A 16,740-nucleotide genomic window follows, 5' to 3' on the forward strand; every position below is an offset into this window, starting at 1 on the left:
AAGCGGTGATTAAGAATCCTGATGATAACGCAAAATGCTACCAAGTTCCAATGACCAGCAAAAGACATCCATCAATGTTCCTGGTTCCTCTCACGTCACTTTCCTTGGTCACGTCATTTCCTGAGGTGTAAACAGCCCTTTACCACCAGATATCCAAATCTCAGATTTAGCTTTTAAAGAAATCGAGAGTCGCCTCTTCTGTGGTGAGTTTTATAGTGGTCTTCGTATTAGTAATTCAGATAATAGCAAGTTTTGTGTTGTTATGAATGGTTTGATGATGAAATATAATGATGGAAAGGTGACCATAATTCGTGATGTCAGAGAATCTCCTTCATCGACGGTTGTGATGGAAAGACTCACCGATATTCAGTTTTCTCTGGTTGTCGCTGAAGCTCGCCTCAACTTTCTCCTCGCCAACCCCACGAATAACGAAAAGAGTATCGAGTTAATGAAGCGTTTCCTTGTGTGGCTTGCTGACGTAACAGGAAGTGAAGACCAACTGCTGGATTTGAAAGCCAGAGCAATGTACCTTGCAAAGGTCGCTGCGAGCCCTCAACAATCTGGAATCCCTGTTCCATTACTCCGCTACGAGGCATACAAAGATGTCGTGAAAAATGTCCAGGATGTCATCAAGACAGCTTCTGATAAGTTGACGAACTTTCAGAGCCAGATCAGAGCAAGAATGGCCGAGGAACGAGAGATCAAACGAGAACAAGCCCTGAACGAAAATATCATCAAGTCTGGTAAATTGTTACAGGAATACATTTCCACCCAAGCAGATTACCAAAGTAGTTTGGAAAGTGTGTTTCAGAGCGTCTTCGAAGATAAAGAAGAAGAAATGAACAATGTTGTTAAAGAGACAAAGAAGTTGGAAGCAGGTTTAAGCGAACAAAGAACGGTCGTAGATCAAACGGTCAAGGATTACCAAGACGCTGTTGCAGACTGGGAGAAGCAAGAAACGTTAAAAGCGGCCATGGACATCGCCTCTGGTCTCTTTTCCCTCGGTTTTGCCTTCGTTACTCCATCATCGTCCTTCACAGCACTCCAGTCACTTGGTAAGTCAGTACAGAAAATTCAAAAGATGGCTAAAGTCTTTGATGCTGTCATTAACGTTTATAGGAGCTTCAAAAATCTTCCCAAAGATCCCCAAAAAGTTGTCGAAGCCTTGAAAGACTTGGGACCGGAAGGTTTGGTGACGCTGTCCAGACTTGAATGGGATGAGATGCACGTTAACTTCAAAGCTGTTCTTTCCACTGGACCTGATATTTCAGCAAAGGCAAAGCTTTCTGCTGCTTTTGAGATCCTCGTCCTACGTACGTGGCAAAGCCTTGCTGGAATCACAGAGTTCAATTCAGAAAATCGCAGCAGATTTGTCCGCAGTTCAACAACGAATAAAGCTTCATCAAGATCAGAAAAAGCGCCTGGACGAGTTAAAAATGAATCTGGATGCGAAACCTCAGAATCTTGATCTCGAAAATATTGATTTGATTGGTCTTTCCGGTCAGCTGTTGTTCTTTCAACGCCAGATGCTAATAATATTGGCCTCCACTGTCGTCATGCAAGACAGGGCTTTGCAATACGAGTATCTTCGTCAACCCACTCCGATCGGATCTTTCACGATGATGGGCTTGCAGTTGGCCATCTTGAGACAGTCTCAAAGCATCAACCAGGGTCTGACAGTTCAACCACTCCCTCAGAAACAGAAAGACCCGATCATCTACGAGATTTATGGTGTTCGACCAGAAACCTTCACAAACAACCGTCGCTTCCCTTTTAACATGGATATCAACAAACACGAGTTTTCACCATTTAACTACGTCCGTGTGGAAAGCGTGGTGGTCGAGATTGACGGCATCGTCTCCACCGATAGTGGAAAGTATTACACAGAGCTCGTGTTTGATGCTGAGCCATTCTATGATCGAGGCTTCAATAGCGAAACGTTGACATTTCGAACGACATCGCGAATCTTCACCGGGCTTCAAAAAGTCAACTCTTCATGTGAAGATCACGAGTCAGATGTTGTCGAGGATTTTCAAGCGTACGAGTTGACAACCGGTCAAGATCCTTTTGATGGAAATATTTCCAAAATCACTCCGTTTTCCAAGTGGTACGTCTCTTTGCCTCAAGTTCAATCGAATCAGGGAGTAAAGTTTGGAGATCGTGTCAACGTACGTGTCATCTTCCATATTTACGCTCAACTGAAGGAAACCGAGATTTCACCATTGGAAATGCAAACTGAATCCCAGCAATATCTCGCAAGTTCACCACCGACCCTTGCAGAGTCACAATCATCAAGTTTCACAGAATTTGTGTCCAAAGACACAGTTCTCACCATGATGAAGGGAATATCTGTTTGTGAAGGATGGGATGTTGTTTTCTCCATGACAGCTGGACAAGTCAACGAGCAGTTGAAAGCCCAGTACGAAGACAGAACGGAAATCCAAAGTTTCTACGAGAAACTGGGAAACATGAAGAAGAGGGAACCACAGACACCGGGGTGAAATACAAACACTCTTTTGAATTTAAGTTCAACGCTCCTGAGCTGCAGTTTCTCTTGAACAATAAAAACAGCGCGGAAATCACTTTGCCCATCATTTCTGGTTACTGGACGTATAGCCTTTTAATAAACGGAAAGTGGGTGGCGGTTAACGACTGCAAAGTTTTGGAAAGTGACGGTGCATCTGTTCTTGGAAATGTAGACCTTGCAATATTGTCTGGTTCTGTGTCCAGCTATCATAACGTGGTCGTGAAGCTGAAAGGTGGTAGTTTTCAACCTCAATGTTTTAAGGTTAGTGGTGTGCAGACTACTCTTGCCATGGCCTTGACTCAATATTTTTCCAATTTGAAAGACGGTTATGATGTATACAAATTTGGAACTCTCGATTTCAATGGAATTTCCGTCCTAAAATCTCTAAAACCATCCAACTTCCTCTTCAATGTTTACCAAACCCCGAGCAAACGAAATCTGCTTCAGCTATTCATCGCGACAACAGGAAAGGTGCAAAGCTCCGCGCAGTCCAGTTTGCGGGAGCCAATTCTGTCAGATTATCAGTGTTCGTTGATCATCAACAGGAAGATCTTCTTCCAGGATGTCTTGCCTGCAAGTCTTGAAAACACAAAAGGCCTAACCTTGCAAAGCGATCCTCCGGCTTCCGATCCTAACAAAGACAAAACGTGGTCTTCTAAAGCGACAGCTGGGTCAGTGTCCGGCTCATTCTCCCCAAGAATGGTGCCCAGCGGTTCCTCTCCGCGCGGCGGACCAGATCCGATTCCAATCCCATGGGAATCTTTCGTGAGAGTCAAAAATGATGAAGTTATTGTAGATCTCGAAGGCATGACGTTCAAACATGGCTAGGCAGCATCAAGTTGGGATGTCAAGATGGCTTATGATATCAACAAGAGCTATCCTTTTCAATACGGAACCCGTACTTTCATTTCCTCAATGTTTAATAGTGGCCATTGGACCGGAATTGGTTACGAAAACTACTCTTTGCCAGTCACGGTCAACTTGAACACAAACTTACCACTTGATGTTACTGGTTCTGGACAGAATCAGATGGTTACGATTCACACGACTTCAACAAACGTCCAACTCAACGGTCACATTTCACCACCTGCCGGACCATGCAAAACCAATGATCGAGACCTCCAAGATAAATTCTTTAGTGGAATGCAGCAAGACGTTCCTCCGCAGTTGGTTCAGATTTTCAACAAAAACTTCACGTCAGTGTCCCTCTTTGCCCTGAAGAACCTGCTGTTCCCAGCCAAAAACCTGTTTGACATGAAAGAAGCGTTTGTACCGGGTGATATGGTGGTGTTTGGCAACTTTGCAAAACCTGATATTCCAGGTTAGGCTCCAGAACAAGATCTCCATAATATATTTCATGACTTTAATTTTACAATTTTGAACAGTTATATAGAAGTTGATAATTTTGAATATTCTTTTGATTTTAAGCCGTTTAGACATGAACGGCGATACGCGACGCCGGGGGGGGGCGACAGGGGGAAACTGCACCCTTACCTTTTACCAAAGTGGGGAATGGTAAATGCATGGCCTATCAATAAATATCATAAGTAAAGTGACGGATAAAATGCAGTAGATGACCTTCAAGAATTGAGACGAAGCTGATGTTTTGCAAACAGTCTCTACTATTCGGAACTGCTTTTTCATTAAAACTGCCCCCATTTCGTTTTTTTATCGTTTTGGCGTTCATGGTTTTAGAAAAAAATAACAATCGCATGTGATAAAGGATCATTTTCATAATCCGTATGAATAATACGTATTTCACACTAAAATATTGCACTACAACACTTGTTTTTATACAAAAACAAGTCGATGTATCAGATAAAATAGTTTGTTTAGAAAATGTTAGACTTATATACTTCGTGTAAGTTGACTTTTTAAGTAGACCGTATGGAACATTGTTTAATTATCTTCTCTATGACAGTTGATAAATTTGAACATGGGGCAACGATATAATACATTTGTAATTAGGATTTTTAGAACATTATAAACTTATATAGTTCATACATCTTCATAATTTTGAACTTTAAGTAGATTAATTGGGAGCTATTACAGTCTGGTGGTTAGGCTGTTTTATCCATTTCAAGGATCGGATTTCGGATATATCTACATTTTGTGGCAGTTTACGGTAAACTAAGAGATTATTGTACGGTAGCGGAAAATTATTTTTTTTAACTCGGTTTACGGTTAAATATGTGTTTTATGCGCGGAATGCGGTTTAAAATATGAACGAGGTCAAGCTTTGGAAGTTTTTATGGGAGGTATCATGAATGATTTTCGCATATTCTTAAAACTTTGATTTTGTGTTTTGTGCGGAGTTTCTTTTATGTATAAGTGTTGTTCATAGGGTTCTTTGAAGAGAAACCAATTTTATGTTGATCAGGAAAATGGCGGTTACGGATTTTCGAAGAAAAAAATGGCGGTTAACGGTGAAAGAGGATAAAAATATGGCGGTTTCCGGGTAGACCAACCCCCTATAATAGCCCCCCATTTATTTTAGACATATACATTTCATATATTAAGTTCATAGTTTTAAATTTTTAAACGATAACTTTTAAAACCATTAAACACTTTCTCCTTGTTGTTTAGCAGATCAGATACACTGTTTATCTGAGGTTTGGCGTTCGTTTCACCATCCCAAGCGATTTTGATTACTCATTTACCTTCACCGAGACACATGCCGTGATGATAGTAATTCTTTCCGGAATTAAAGATCATTGAAAGGCCGTAAAGAATTGGAATTAGATTTATGCAGTTTCCTTTTTGCAAGGCTCCGGAAGTTTAATTATTATGTATGCGGTTGCCTGGCAACGTACCTGCTCCGTAATCACGAATTGATTCAATTGATACACCAAAATTAGCCAGCATCAACCGTTTGTAAAATTCCTTAAAACTTAAAAGGCAAAAGAATTTCCTGATGACAATTTATCATCGATATCCTTTCCGTTTTTCTAAATTTGCGGCTAATATATAGTTAAAATTGACAAATAAATGTCGCTTTCTCCACAATGGCCGGACAGATTATTACAGCTGCAGGGATATATTAAAATTTCAAAAGCTTTTAGAATTTTATTGCTAAAATTTGGTTCGTAAATATTCCTAAGAGATTTTAAACTATACATCGTCTTATTCAGGTGGCGGTTGTTCGAAAGGCGTTAAACGGTGCGGTGGATAAGTCAAAGTTTAGAAATACTCTCATACATCATTACACTGAACCTGCATTTTATGCATTTAATACTCACTTTCTTTGAAAGTTAACCTATTTACATCGAAATATTTTTAGCTCGGTTGTTCAATAAATTGATAACTTTGTTTTCCATTCCGAACTTATCCACCGTTTATTAAGCTAAACGCCTTTCGAACAACCGGCCCCAGGGTATTTGAAATTAAAAATGCTTCAGTAAGTTATTTTGATAACAGCGAGATCGCAAACTGCTTTTGAAGTCGCCTCAGTAGGCAGTGCTTGAAGTTAAAACGTTTCAAAGCACGATGACAGAACCATTTTTAAGCTACGCATGAAAAAGTAACTCTATATAAAAAGTAGCCTACCTAATAAGAAAACAAGTGATTTAACATAACACGAGATACTGTTCTAAAAATATACAACATGCAAAGCTATTTTTAAAAACCAACCGACTGTTCAAAGAATAACGTTATCTTAAAAATAAGAACAGTCACAGAGTAGAGTAGAACTTCAAAAATGGTGGCATAGCCTCAAATAGTTCACTAAATCCCTACGTATTACTCAATCGTATCTTGTCATTGGCATAATACAAGCCAATGTACAGTCGGAAGCTATTACACTTGGGTATATCGATATGGAATCTATATCTTTGCTCAAATGAAGCGACAACCTTGCTGTTTCACAGTCCAAGACTAACTCAATCGTATCATCCTGTTCAACTTGACTTTGTAAGGCAGCTTTTTTATCCACATTTAATGGCAACGTTGACCCATTTTTCCACCCTGATCCACCGTTGACCCCCAATGTCCATCCATATCCACCAAGCCGTTCATGTGAAATATTATTGGGTGATACAAACACATCAACATCCATTATGCCAACGAAAACCCAACGTAAATTTTCAAACGACTCCAACTTCAATTCGAGATTCACAATTCCTTGTTTGTAAACATTCTCACCAAGGGCATATTCGAGTCCATCAGTTCTATCATGAACTGCGACTTTCCCGTTTTCCTCAAGAGTGACTCCTGGGCTGTGCAAGTTGAATTTCTCGTCAGACACAATCTCAGTTGGACAAATTTCATCACTCAAGCCAAGATACTCGACAAGAATGTTGAAGTAATTCGCTTCATCTTCCGGAATTTTAAATGCACTTACCAGACTCTCTGAGGTTGCAATCTTTTTAACTTGGAGATAATTCAAAATAACGCCAAAATGCTTTGGATTAAAATCAAAGAATACAGCGCCATCTTGATCACGCTCGACACTATCTTCCCAGCGACCGCTAAACATTGTAGCGAACAAGGAACCTTCAACCTGACAGAGAGTTGATTTCCTGGTTGTAAATGTCTTTCCACCAACGTTTAGATTTATTATAGGATCGTTATCGTTGTCTGTGACAGTTCCTCCACTTTCATTTCCCGCTCTAGACGCGTCAACTTCAGCGTTAGTTTTGTCTTGCTCGCCTTCAACAACCTGTCTTTGACAATTCATTTAAATATTCAACATGATTTATTTATTAATATTGGCCCGATTTATAGCAGAGACGGATTATCCGTTTAGACAAATCAGATCATTCGTCTTAGTATGAACACAATATCTAGACGAACTATATGTAGACGAGTATGTCAAACGAAACAGAGTCGCGCGTTTAGAAAGTGCACGGGATTTGGGAAATTGTTTATGCGGTAAGAAGAGTGCACAAGAGCCGTTTTATGATGAATTTTTCGTAGTTCCCCAATCAAGACGAACTATCCATTCACATTCGTCTAACTAGACGAACTATGTGGATAATTCGTGTTGATGGATGATCCGTCTGTTCGCCCGTGTTTACACACAGACGAACGAGAAAATGAATTATCTTTCGCTTGTCCAAGTTCGTCCAGACGGATGATCCGTCTGTTTTACCGTGTTTATATATAGACAAACTAGAAAATTGAACTATCTTTCGCTTGGCCAAGTTCGTATTGACGGATGATCCGTCTGTTTTCCCATGTTTACACACAGACGAACTGGAAAATGAACTATCTTTCGGTTTGCCAAGTTCGTATTGACGGGTGATCCGTCTCTTTTCCCATGTTTACACACAGACGAACTTGAAAATGAACTATCTTTCGCTTGCCCAAGTTCGTGTTGATGGATGATCCGTCTGTTTTCCCGTTGTTTACACACAGACAAACTAGAAAGCAAACTATCTTGTGCTTCCCCAGTTCGTCAGACCGATAATGCGTCTCTTGTATAAAGACGGTTTCGACTAGCGACAATTTTTGCGCGAAGCGACATTTTTACATTTGTTTTAGAGCTCTCAACTGCAACCTTCTGGAACGAATTGCTCACTGAAACCAAGGAATAAAGTCGCATCGGGGCGAAAAATATCGCTGGTGGAAAACCAGATTTAATCGGGCCATTACTAGAGCATTCTTGTAAGATTTGGAATGTATACAAGCTGAAATAATGATACTAGCACATTTTCAACAAAGAAATTACAATGTGGGTACACAGAACAATAGAAGTGATATATTTACAACCTAAATTCAATTGACCAATGGAAAGGCAAGAATGACTTTCTTATTTCGCTTTTATAACAGAAATATAATACATTATAAAAGTATGATAACACGAACATAATTAATATCTTCAATTTAGCAGCCAAGTCCGGGTATAGGTTTCACAAATTCACTTTGGTCTTGTCCTAAATCCATTTTGTTAGTTTGAGACAAAACTGTGGTCAACTTATTCTAGGCATTTAATTAATTCTAACCTTGATTTTTGTGAATAACGAAAATTTGTACTCGAAAAAACTACATTAAACATTCCAATAAAAACTTTTAAAATGAAGTCTTGCAATAAATAATTGCGGGTCTCGCACACTGATCTCATAATACACTGGATTTAGCAACCATGTCTGTCAGAATTAATGATTTCCGGAGATCTAATGTCAAAGGATTAATCCATCATCATTGGAACCCTGAGGTTGGCCTTTCTTAGCAACTATAAATTTTAATAGTTAGGACTTTAGTTTGCATCAAACTCTAAATCAATCTCAAAGTCTCGAGTCATTAGCGACTTTAGCGACTCCACTAAAGCAATATTTCTCTCTGTTCTGGGTCACCGAAATAGCCAATTGAAAATAATTTTTCTAAGAGTTTTGAGACGAGATACTTCAAGACTTAAAAAATTCAAGACTTAAACTGCACAGGAAATATTTAAAGAAACAAAAACAATTACCAGCAGGCAAAAAACCCCGGGAAATTTTGAAATATTTTTTAGATATTTCCCTTTAACCTAAAGTCTCGAAATTTCTACACGAAATACAACTTTTCAATAGGTTAATTTCATATACGGCTTAACATTTGGCGTTAAGTATTTCACTTCTTAACTCAGAAAAAGTAAAAAGCAATGGCTTCAATTTTCCCTCCTGAGTTATCGTTTCAGTTTGTTTACAGTTAACTCGTAACATGTATATATATAACCCATGTTCTGATTGGTCTGAAGCTCGTATTTGGATCAGGCCATCCCAAGACGGAAATTCAAATGTTTGCTGCGGATAATCTCACGTGACGAGATTGATCTTTGCTGGGATAATTAACAACTGTTTAATATTCAGTGTGTGAATGTGAACTTTAATCAACATACATAATTCGTTCACATGAATCAAACTTGTTGGATTCAATTAACTTCTGACATATTGAATATCGTCTGTTATTGATAAAGCCATATTCACTAGTGCATTTGCTGGCCATGAACATCATAAGACAACAGACTATTAAACATCCGTCCGAGGTGAATTGGATCTAACAAAATTGGATCGTGTGAACAAACCTTTACATCGCTATGTGTGGGTCGGCAGCGTTTACATCAATCAACAATGCACTCAGTAATGCATTACAAACAGGTCCATATATTTAGTGCTAAAGCTAATGTACTCCTATATTTCGTGAGTCATTGGCATCGTTAAGACTGAAGACTGGCGCCACTGCAGTTAACTGAACGATGTATTGCCCTAACAACCAGAGGAATTATTCTAGTTGTCGCATCTGTTGCTTTGGCCGGAACTTGTTCACCTGTTTTAAGCCATCTTGCGAATGACTCACAATTGTTGTTAACTGTTTGAAATCCAGGCCATGTTGAAGGCTCTATCAAAACTTCTTCTGCCTTCTTCAACGTCTCTTCGACCGGTAGGGTCTTGACGTGATCATTGTATTCAACTCGATAGAGTTTACCATCTGCGGAAGATTTCAAAACTTGAAGTATATCGTATTTCTCACGATCAGCATCAAGCATGTTAGCTCCTGAAAAGTAACCCACTTTATAATTCCCGAGATACACACCATATCGATATGTAGACTCTTCTGGTTTTGATTGTTCATTTAAAATTTTATGTGCAATGTGAGTTCCTTTTGGTAAAGATTTTATTTCCTCAATCTCGACTAACGTGTACGGTTCCGACATACTAGACATGTTTCTCCGCAGTTTCGTTTTGTGGAAGGTATTTGCCTAACAGTAGGATATCCACATTGCCATCACAACCGTAAATCAAAATGTCAATACTTGTTAACATAACAATTAGCAAGCACTAATTGAATAAAGCTGGTGAATTACTGTTGATTGAGTAAAGCTGGTGAATATGTTTCACTGATGACCTGAGATAAAAGTTTTTTCTGTCATGTGGAATATTACCTTTACCCTTTTACTTTATTCTTCTAAATTGCTACTCTCCAGAATGTGATTTTATAATAGCGAGGTATTTTGAATTTAAATACCGGAATTTCCTGCTGATATTCTTAGAAGAATGACCAAGTAGAGCATGATCAGGCACATAATTGCTTTAATTGTTGTGAATACACAAAAGCAAGCCTTGAATTTCAAAATATCGTGGATTAATATGAGTGCTGATTATATTTTAGTCGAGGTTAATGAAATTGGAAATTTGCCTCCAGGAACCCAAGTTGCAGTCAAAGGGCGTTATGAAGACCTACATTCAACTTTGGCTTTCTTTTATCCTCTGTTTAGTTCCGAAGAGTATTACTATCATCATGGAGTGTATCTTGGCAATTGTAGCGTGATTCACTTCGCTGGAGAATGCAAGCTTAAAGCGAAACCTTGCACATGTGATATATTAAGGTTCACAAAGCTTGCAGTGGATGGAAATCTATATCGTGTGGAATATAACAAGGAGGTTGAGACTTTTCCTGTCGAAAGGACTCTAGAAAATGCGAAAAAAGTGTTAGAAAAACCTTCAATATGGCCGGGGTATAATCTTTGCAACAATAACTGTGAATCATTTGCGACATGGCTCCTGACTGGGGTGAGACGCTCTGCACAAGTTTCAAAAGCAGTGAATACTGTCATTTCACTTGCTTCTGCTTTGACCGTGGGGTCTTCCGTTGTGTCCCCACCAATAGCTCTTAGTTCTGCAGTCACAGCTAGTGCTGCTAGCGCTGGCGCCGTCCCTTCGTTGATCTATCCGGATAATCTAGAATTACCCGACGCCAAAAAATCGAAATAACTTACGGAAAGCATGAAAAGAAAATGCCACTCTTTATATAAATAAACGTTTATCGGGATCCAAGCGATGTTCAACTCTAGACGAACTATATACTTTTACGCATATTTTATCTTCAGACTAAAACAAAAGTTACGTAACCTATCCAGCGAGATTTAAATCGTAATTTGCGGACAAGTTCAGCTCGAAAGATGATCTTCTTCTCCAGTACAAATCAGACTATTGATGAAAGAAAATACACCGAACTAATTATTTATTTCTTGTATAAAATGTGAAATTATGAAATATAACATAATTATAATTGAATCGTATTATGTGTAATATTTGTACAAAAATTTTTTATTGAGTTATATTACAAGAAAAAAGAAAACGTTTTTTCATGTGTTTCTATACAGTTATAGAAACACTTGTGGGAGTTTGGGAGAACTCGAATTTGATTATCTCTCGTTTTACCAAACTCCCACGCGTGTTTATATAACTGTATATGGAAACACGGAAAATATTTTCTATTTCTTAAACGTTTGAACCTTTATTGTGTCAAAAACAATGCTTATAACTGCCAATTGAGGACTGACAATATCCATTTTTGGGTAGAATATTTGTTAATCTTTGACTTTGTACCTGTCCTTGAAATATATAGGAATTGCTGAAAAATGAAATTTATAATAATATAAGAGTCAATAATAAGACGTCTGTCGGTTACATAGTAAGTTTTACAGTCTTCAACCACCTGGCATTGTTTCTTTCTATTCGCATTGTTGCTCATCGTGAACTATGTTTCTCTTGCCAACCGCTTAGCGACGAATGGCAATACTTGCAACAGCAGAAGAACTAGCAACAGCGCCGACAACAGCAGCGGCCAGAGGAATTATTCTTATCTTTGCACTCTTTCCTTCGGCTCTTTGACTCTCCCCTGTCTTCAACCACGTAGAAAACGATTCACAATTGTTGTAGATGGTCTGAAATCCTGGCCACGTCGAAGCTGTTTTTAAAACCTCCTCCGCGTACCTCATCGTCTCTTGAACCGGCAGTTTCTTGACATCATCGTCGTATTCAACTCGATACAGTTTCCCATCCGTTGCCCCCTTCCAGAATTGAAATATATCACATTCGCAAGGCTTCGCATCTTTCTGATTTGCTCCTGCGAAGTGGACCACTCTGCAATCGCCAAGATACACGCCATGATGGTAGTAATACTCTTCAGAACTGAATTCCGGATAAAAGACCTCTAAAGTTGAATCTAATCGTTGATATAAACTCTTATATGCAATTTGAGATCCTTTAGATAAGATTCCTATTTCTTCAATCTCGACTAATGTATACGGTTTAGTGTTAGACATTTTCACAGCTTCTTATAGACCAAGTGTCGTCGCCAAATTCAATAATGAAAGTAGTTTCGTTTTGTAGTTGTAAATAATGTGATGCATCTTTGTATCTGTATGCGATAAGTGCGTGGGCGCTGTTTCTGCTGTGTTTTAAAAATAATCATGAATATATTTAACCCATGAATGGACCACATCCATAACAGACTAAAGGCGATTCTCTATTACCGTTCGCTTCGCCCGCGCGGGCGTAGGGGCGCTTTCCATTAAGCGGCCAAAATGGTCAGACCGGTGGAATTTTGAATTGAAATAGAGTATTTCGTTAAAAATATAGCGGTGAAACTGCATCTTCCCTCCTAATCAGAGGTAAATAACATTAAATCTGAGTGCAGATTTCTTAAAACACTCTATAAAATACCAGTAATCTGTCTGTACTGAAACACAACTGACCGTTTTTACCGTATGAAGGAAAGCGATCTAGGGGCGCTTTCCATTTGCACGGCCAAACTGGTCAGACCAAAATTGCCATATCTAGTTTTATTGGAAAGATCGGTGCCGGATAACCGGATTTCTCGTTCCCAGACCTTTTGCCTTGTAGAAACCGAGACAGAAAATGTAAGAAATTTCAAGATGGAGGACAATAATGTGGTTTTCATGTTTCTTAGCTTTTTTGGCGATGATTTTGAAGAATATTTTACAGTTTTCCGTACACACTTACCAACAGAGATCATAGGGCTACTTGCGTGTTTTATCCGGAGAAACTTGGTTAGAAACAAATATTATTTTGAGGAATTAATTCCTCAATATCAAATGGATGAATTTAAAAATCATTTTCGTCTTGAAAGAGGGACATTTGAATCCCTAGTGACAGTCATTGTTCAAACAGGATACCTTCCAGTTGCAAGTAGCTCCAGGCGACCTATAATTCATCCTGCAAAGCAAGTTTTAGTCGCAATATGGATGCTAGCGAATCCGGAGTGTCATCGAAGTGTGGCGGATAGATTCAACATTACTATGAGCAGTGTTCACAGATGTTTGCACAGAATTTGTGAAGCTCTGGTTAGTGTGAGAAAAGAATTCATTCGCTGGCCGCAAGGTAATGAACGGAGAAGTTCATTATAATATGATATTCGTCGTTGGTCAAAGTTCACTTCCATATAGACATAGTAACTACTACGTTTTCTTTTTGCGAATATAATTTTCAGATGCAAAAGCCAACGAAATCGAACAACAGTTTGAAGGAATAAAAGGTTTTCCTCGTGTTCTCGGCGCTATTGATGGAACACATATACGAATAAGAACACCAAGTGACTATCCAGATAGTTATCTTAACAGAAAAAGATCTCACTCTGTTATTATGCAGGTACAAATATACCAATCACCATTTAAGCAAATTGATGCAAGTGAATAAGATGTTTTTTATTTTCATGAAATTTGTTTCATTGTAATCAATTATTACTCATTCAACTTTGTTTTTTTTTACGAAGGCAGTTTGTGCCCACGACCTAACCTTCACAGACATTTATGCAGGCTGGCCAGGCTCAGTGCATGATTCTAGAGTATTAGCAAATTCACCTTTACATGCTGAGTCTATGCAAAACCACCACTTCCTTTTCCCAGGAGATGGTCACCTTATTGGAGATTCAGGTTACCCTTTGCTAAGGTATATATCTAATAACATAAATTTGGTAACCTAAAGTAAGATATTAAAAGTTAAAACCTTTAACCCTTGCCCCTTTTCTCATAATGAATTGGTTCTTATTGGTTTTATAATTTTGAATCTGAATTCACATTTCTGAGGCTGACTGATATATATACCAGATAAACAATGCAACTCTATTTTCAAGAGATAAATGAAATTTTGTATATACTTTATTTTTATATAGATGGCTAATGGTTCCATATAAAGACAATGGTCATCTAACAGCAGCCCAGAAAACCTACAACTTTAAACTTTCTTCAACTAGACAGGTCATTGAGAGAGCATTTGGCTTATTAAAAGGGAGATGGAGGAGATTGTTTTATTTGGATATGCTTTGTCAGAAGAAGATTGTTTCTGTTATTGTTGCAGCTTGTGTTTTACACAATTTCTGCTTAATGTAAGGAGAAGACTATGAAGAATTTCTTGCTGATGTAAACAGATTGGACATTGCTGGCGGCAATATTAACAATGACATTGCTGGTGACAATATTAACCAAGACAACCAACTGGCAGCTGTTAAACGAGATGTTCTCAGAGATTATTTGTCATTGTAAAAAGGACCAATATAATAATTACAGTCTTGTAAAATGACAATTATATTGAAAAATAATTAATTAAGCTATTTAGGACCATGTATTTACATTGTTACAATTTTTGTTTAACAATTATATTAACATTCAAGCAATTCAATATAAAATATGTAAAAGCAATTATATTTGATACATGGTTTCTGAATAAATAAATGTATATAATACTATAAAATATAATAAAATATTTTAACTCAACAGTGAAGCAGAATATTCAGTCAAACATGGTGTTGCCTCTCCATTAGTGTGAGAAACCTGTTCATTATATCCATTTTATCATCATGCATTTTTTGCAGCATATCCATTTTTTCTCTTTCATTCGATTTATTTTCTGTGGCATAACCACTCAAAAACTCAACAACAGCTGTGGAGGTAGAGCTGCCTCTCCTCTTTTTTTTCTTTTTACTCCCTTCTTGTACTTCCTTATCATCTTCATCCTCAATGCCAATGGTATCTTTTTCATCCCCTATGGTACTCATTGTACATACAGGCACAACATTTGGATTGTTTCCAATTACATCATCCATCAAGTCATAGAACTCCCATTCCTTGCGATTATTTCCTGACTGGCTGTTGTGAAGCTTTACGTCTTTATACTTTTGCTCAAGTTTTTTCCACTTACTCTGACACTGATCACCAGTCGTGTAAACATCGTCAATCTCCTCGTTGAATTTCTCCGCAACTCGCGCCCAAATTACTTTTTTCCTTGAACGTCCTGTGTTGAAAAGCTTCTCGTTTTCTTTCCGGATGGATATAAGTAATTTAGTGTACGCAGACGTCCACTTTATTAAAGGAGTTGCATGGAAAATATCGCCGACTGTAACTTAAAACGGATAAAACAAAATATTAATGCCATTTTCAATTCATTGCTGTTTGCAAATGTATAAAAAACAAAAACCACAATACTGCTTCTCTTTTCGATCCTCTAATACATGTGAAGGATGCAAATTATTCGAGAAATATAAAGCAAAATGCTTACCGTTTGTCACCTCCGTCCTCTCCGCCATCTTGAATTCCGTAAGGCGGGAAAAATGGCCAGATTGGACTTACTTCTGGTCCGGTCCAAAAATTCCGGTCAGAACGGTCTAGATATTCAGAGGTTTCGCATTCCATTTAACAATATAACCGATTTTACCAGTTTGGCCGTGCAAATGGAAAGCGCCCTAGGTAACAAGCTAAAATTCGTATAATTGCCAAGTTTGGCTGCAAAATGTGACGTAGTACAGAAAATATGAACATGCGATGTAGGCAATTTTTGTTTTACCATTTTAGCCATGCCGTACCAAAAACTCGAGTGTAGTGTAAATGATGGGGCTTAAGGAAGATGTTACACAGTGCAACTTTCCTTGCGACTTGCAATGCAATTCTACTCCTGAGGCATCTAAAGTTTTCAAATACGGATATTTCTTACGATCTGCTAACGTTTTTTTAATAACCTCTAATGCTGAACTGAATGGATAAGTTCATAATATAATCTAATCATTGCATAGCGCCGATTTAAATATTTAGCTAAATGATAATGGCAGAAGCGTTGTGGCAAACTCGAGAAAATTTCGCGAGGTCTAGCGTCGGTTTATTTTGCTCCGGAAAGATGAGCAACTCGATCTACAAGATACACGCCATGATGGTAGTAATGCTCCTCAGAACTAAACAGGGGATAAAAGAAAGCCAAAATTTTATCCAGGTCTTTGTATAAACCTTTATAAGCAATTTGAGTTCCTTCTGCAAGAGTTCCGAATTTCTCAATCTCCACTAATGTATAAGGAAGTTGCATGTTTATACGCTTTAACTAAGGAATGCGGAACCGCTTGAATTGAGAAAGATATAAGTAAATTTCTCTTCGTAGTATATTGTTTTGATTTTATAATTTGTAAGCACGTAGAATCAATGTTTATTTCCTGGTAAAATCACTTCC

The 16,740-nt window shown here is 38.1% G+C and overlaps 2 protein-coding genes across 2 annotated transcripts; one reads left to right on the forward strand and one right to left on the reverse strand.

Annotated features, from left to right (window-relative positions):
* The first annotated feature begins 13,346 nt into the window (after positions 1-13,346).
* Positions 13,347-14,792, forward strand: LOC114533605 (putative nuclease HARBI1). Its single transcript, XM_028555165.1, has 3 exons — positions 13,347-13,632; positions 13,742-13,843; positions 14,641-14,792. The coding sequence occupies exons 1-3, from the start codon at positions 13,347-13,349 to the stop codon at positions 14,790-14,792; spliced, it is 540 nt and encodes a 179-aa protein (XP_028410966.1).
* A 251-nt stretch (positions 14,793-15,043) lies between these two features.
* On the reverse strand, positions 15,044-15,832 carry LOC114533613. Its single transcript, XM_028555178.1, has 2 exons — positions 15,805-15,832; positions 15,044-15,648 (listed from the first exon to the last, which is right to left on the reverse strand). Exons 1-2 carry the CDS (start codon positions 15,830-15,832, stop codon positions 15,044-15,046), a joined length of 633 nt encoding a protein of 210 aa, XP_028410979.1.
* Between the last annotated feature and the right edge of the window lie 908 nt (positions 15,833-16,740).

This window comes from Dendronephthya gigantea, unplaced genomic scaffold (genome assembly GCF_004324835.1).
Source record: "Dendronephthya gigantea isolate DGI-Jeju-01 unplaced genomic scaffold, DenGig_1.0 000002F, whole genome shotgun sequence".
In the NCBI taxonomy this organism is placed as follows: domain Eukaryota; kingdom Metazoa; phylum Cnidaria; class Anthozoa; order Malacalcyonacea; family Nephtheidae; genus Dendronephthya; species Dendronephthya gigantea.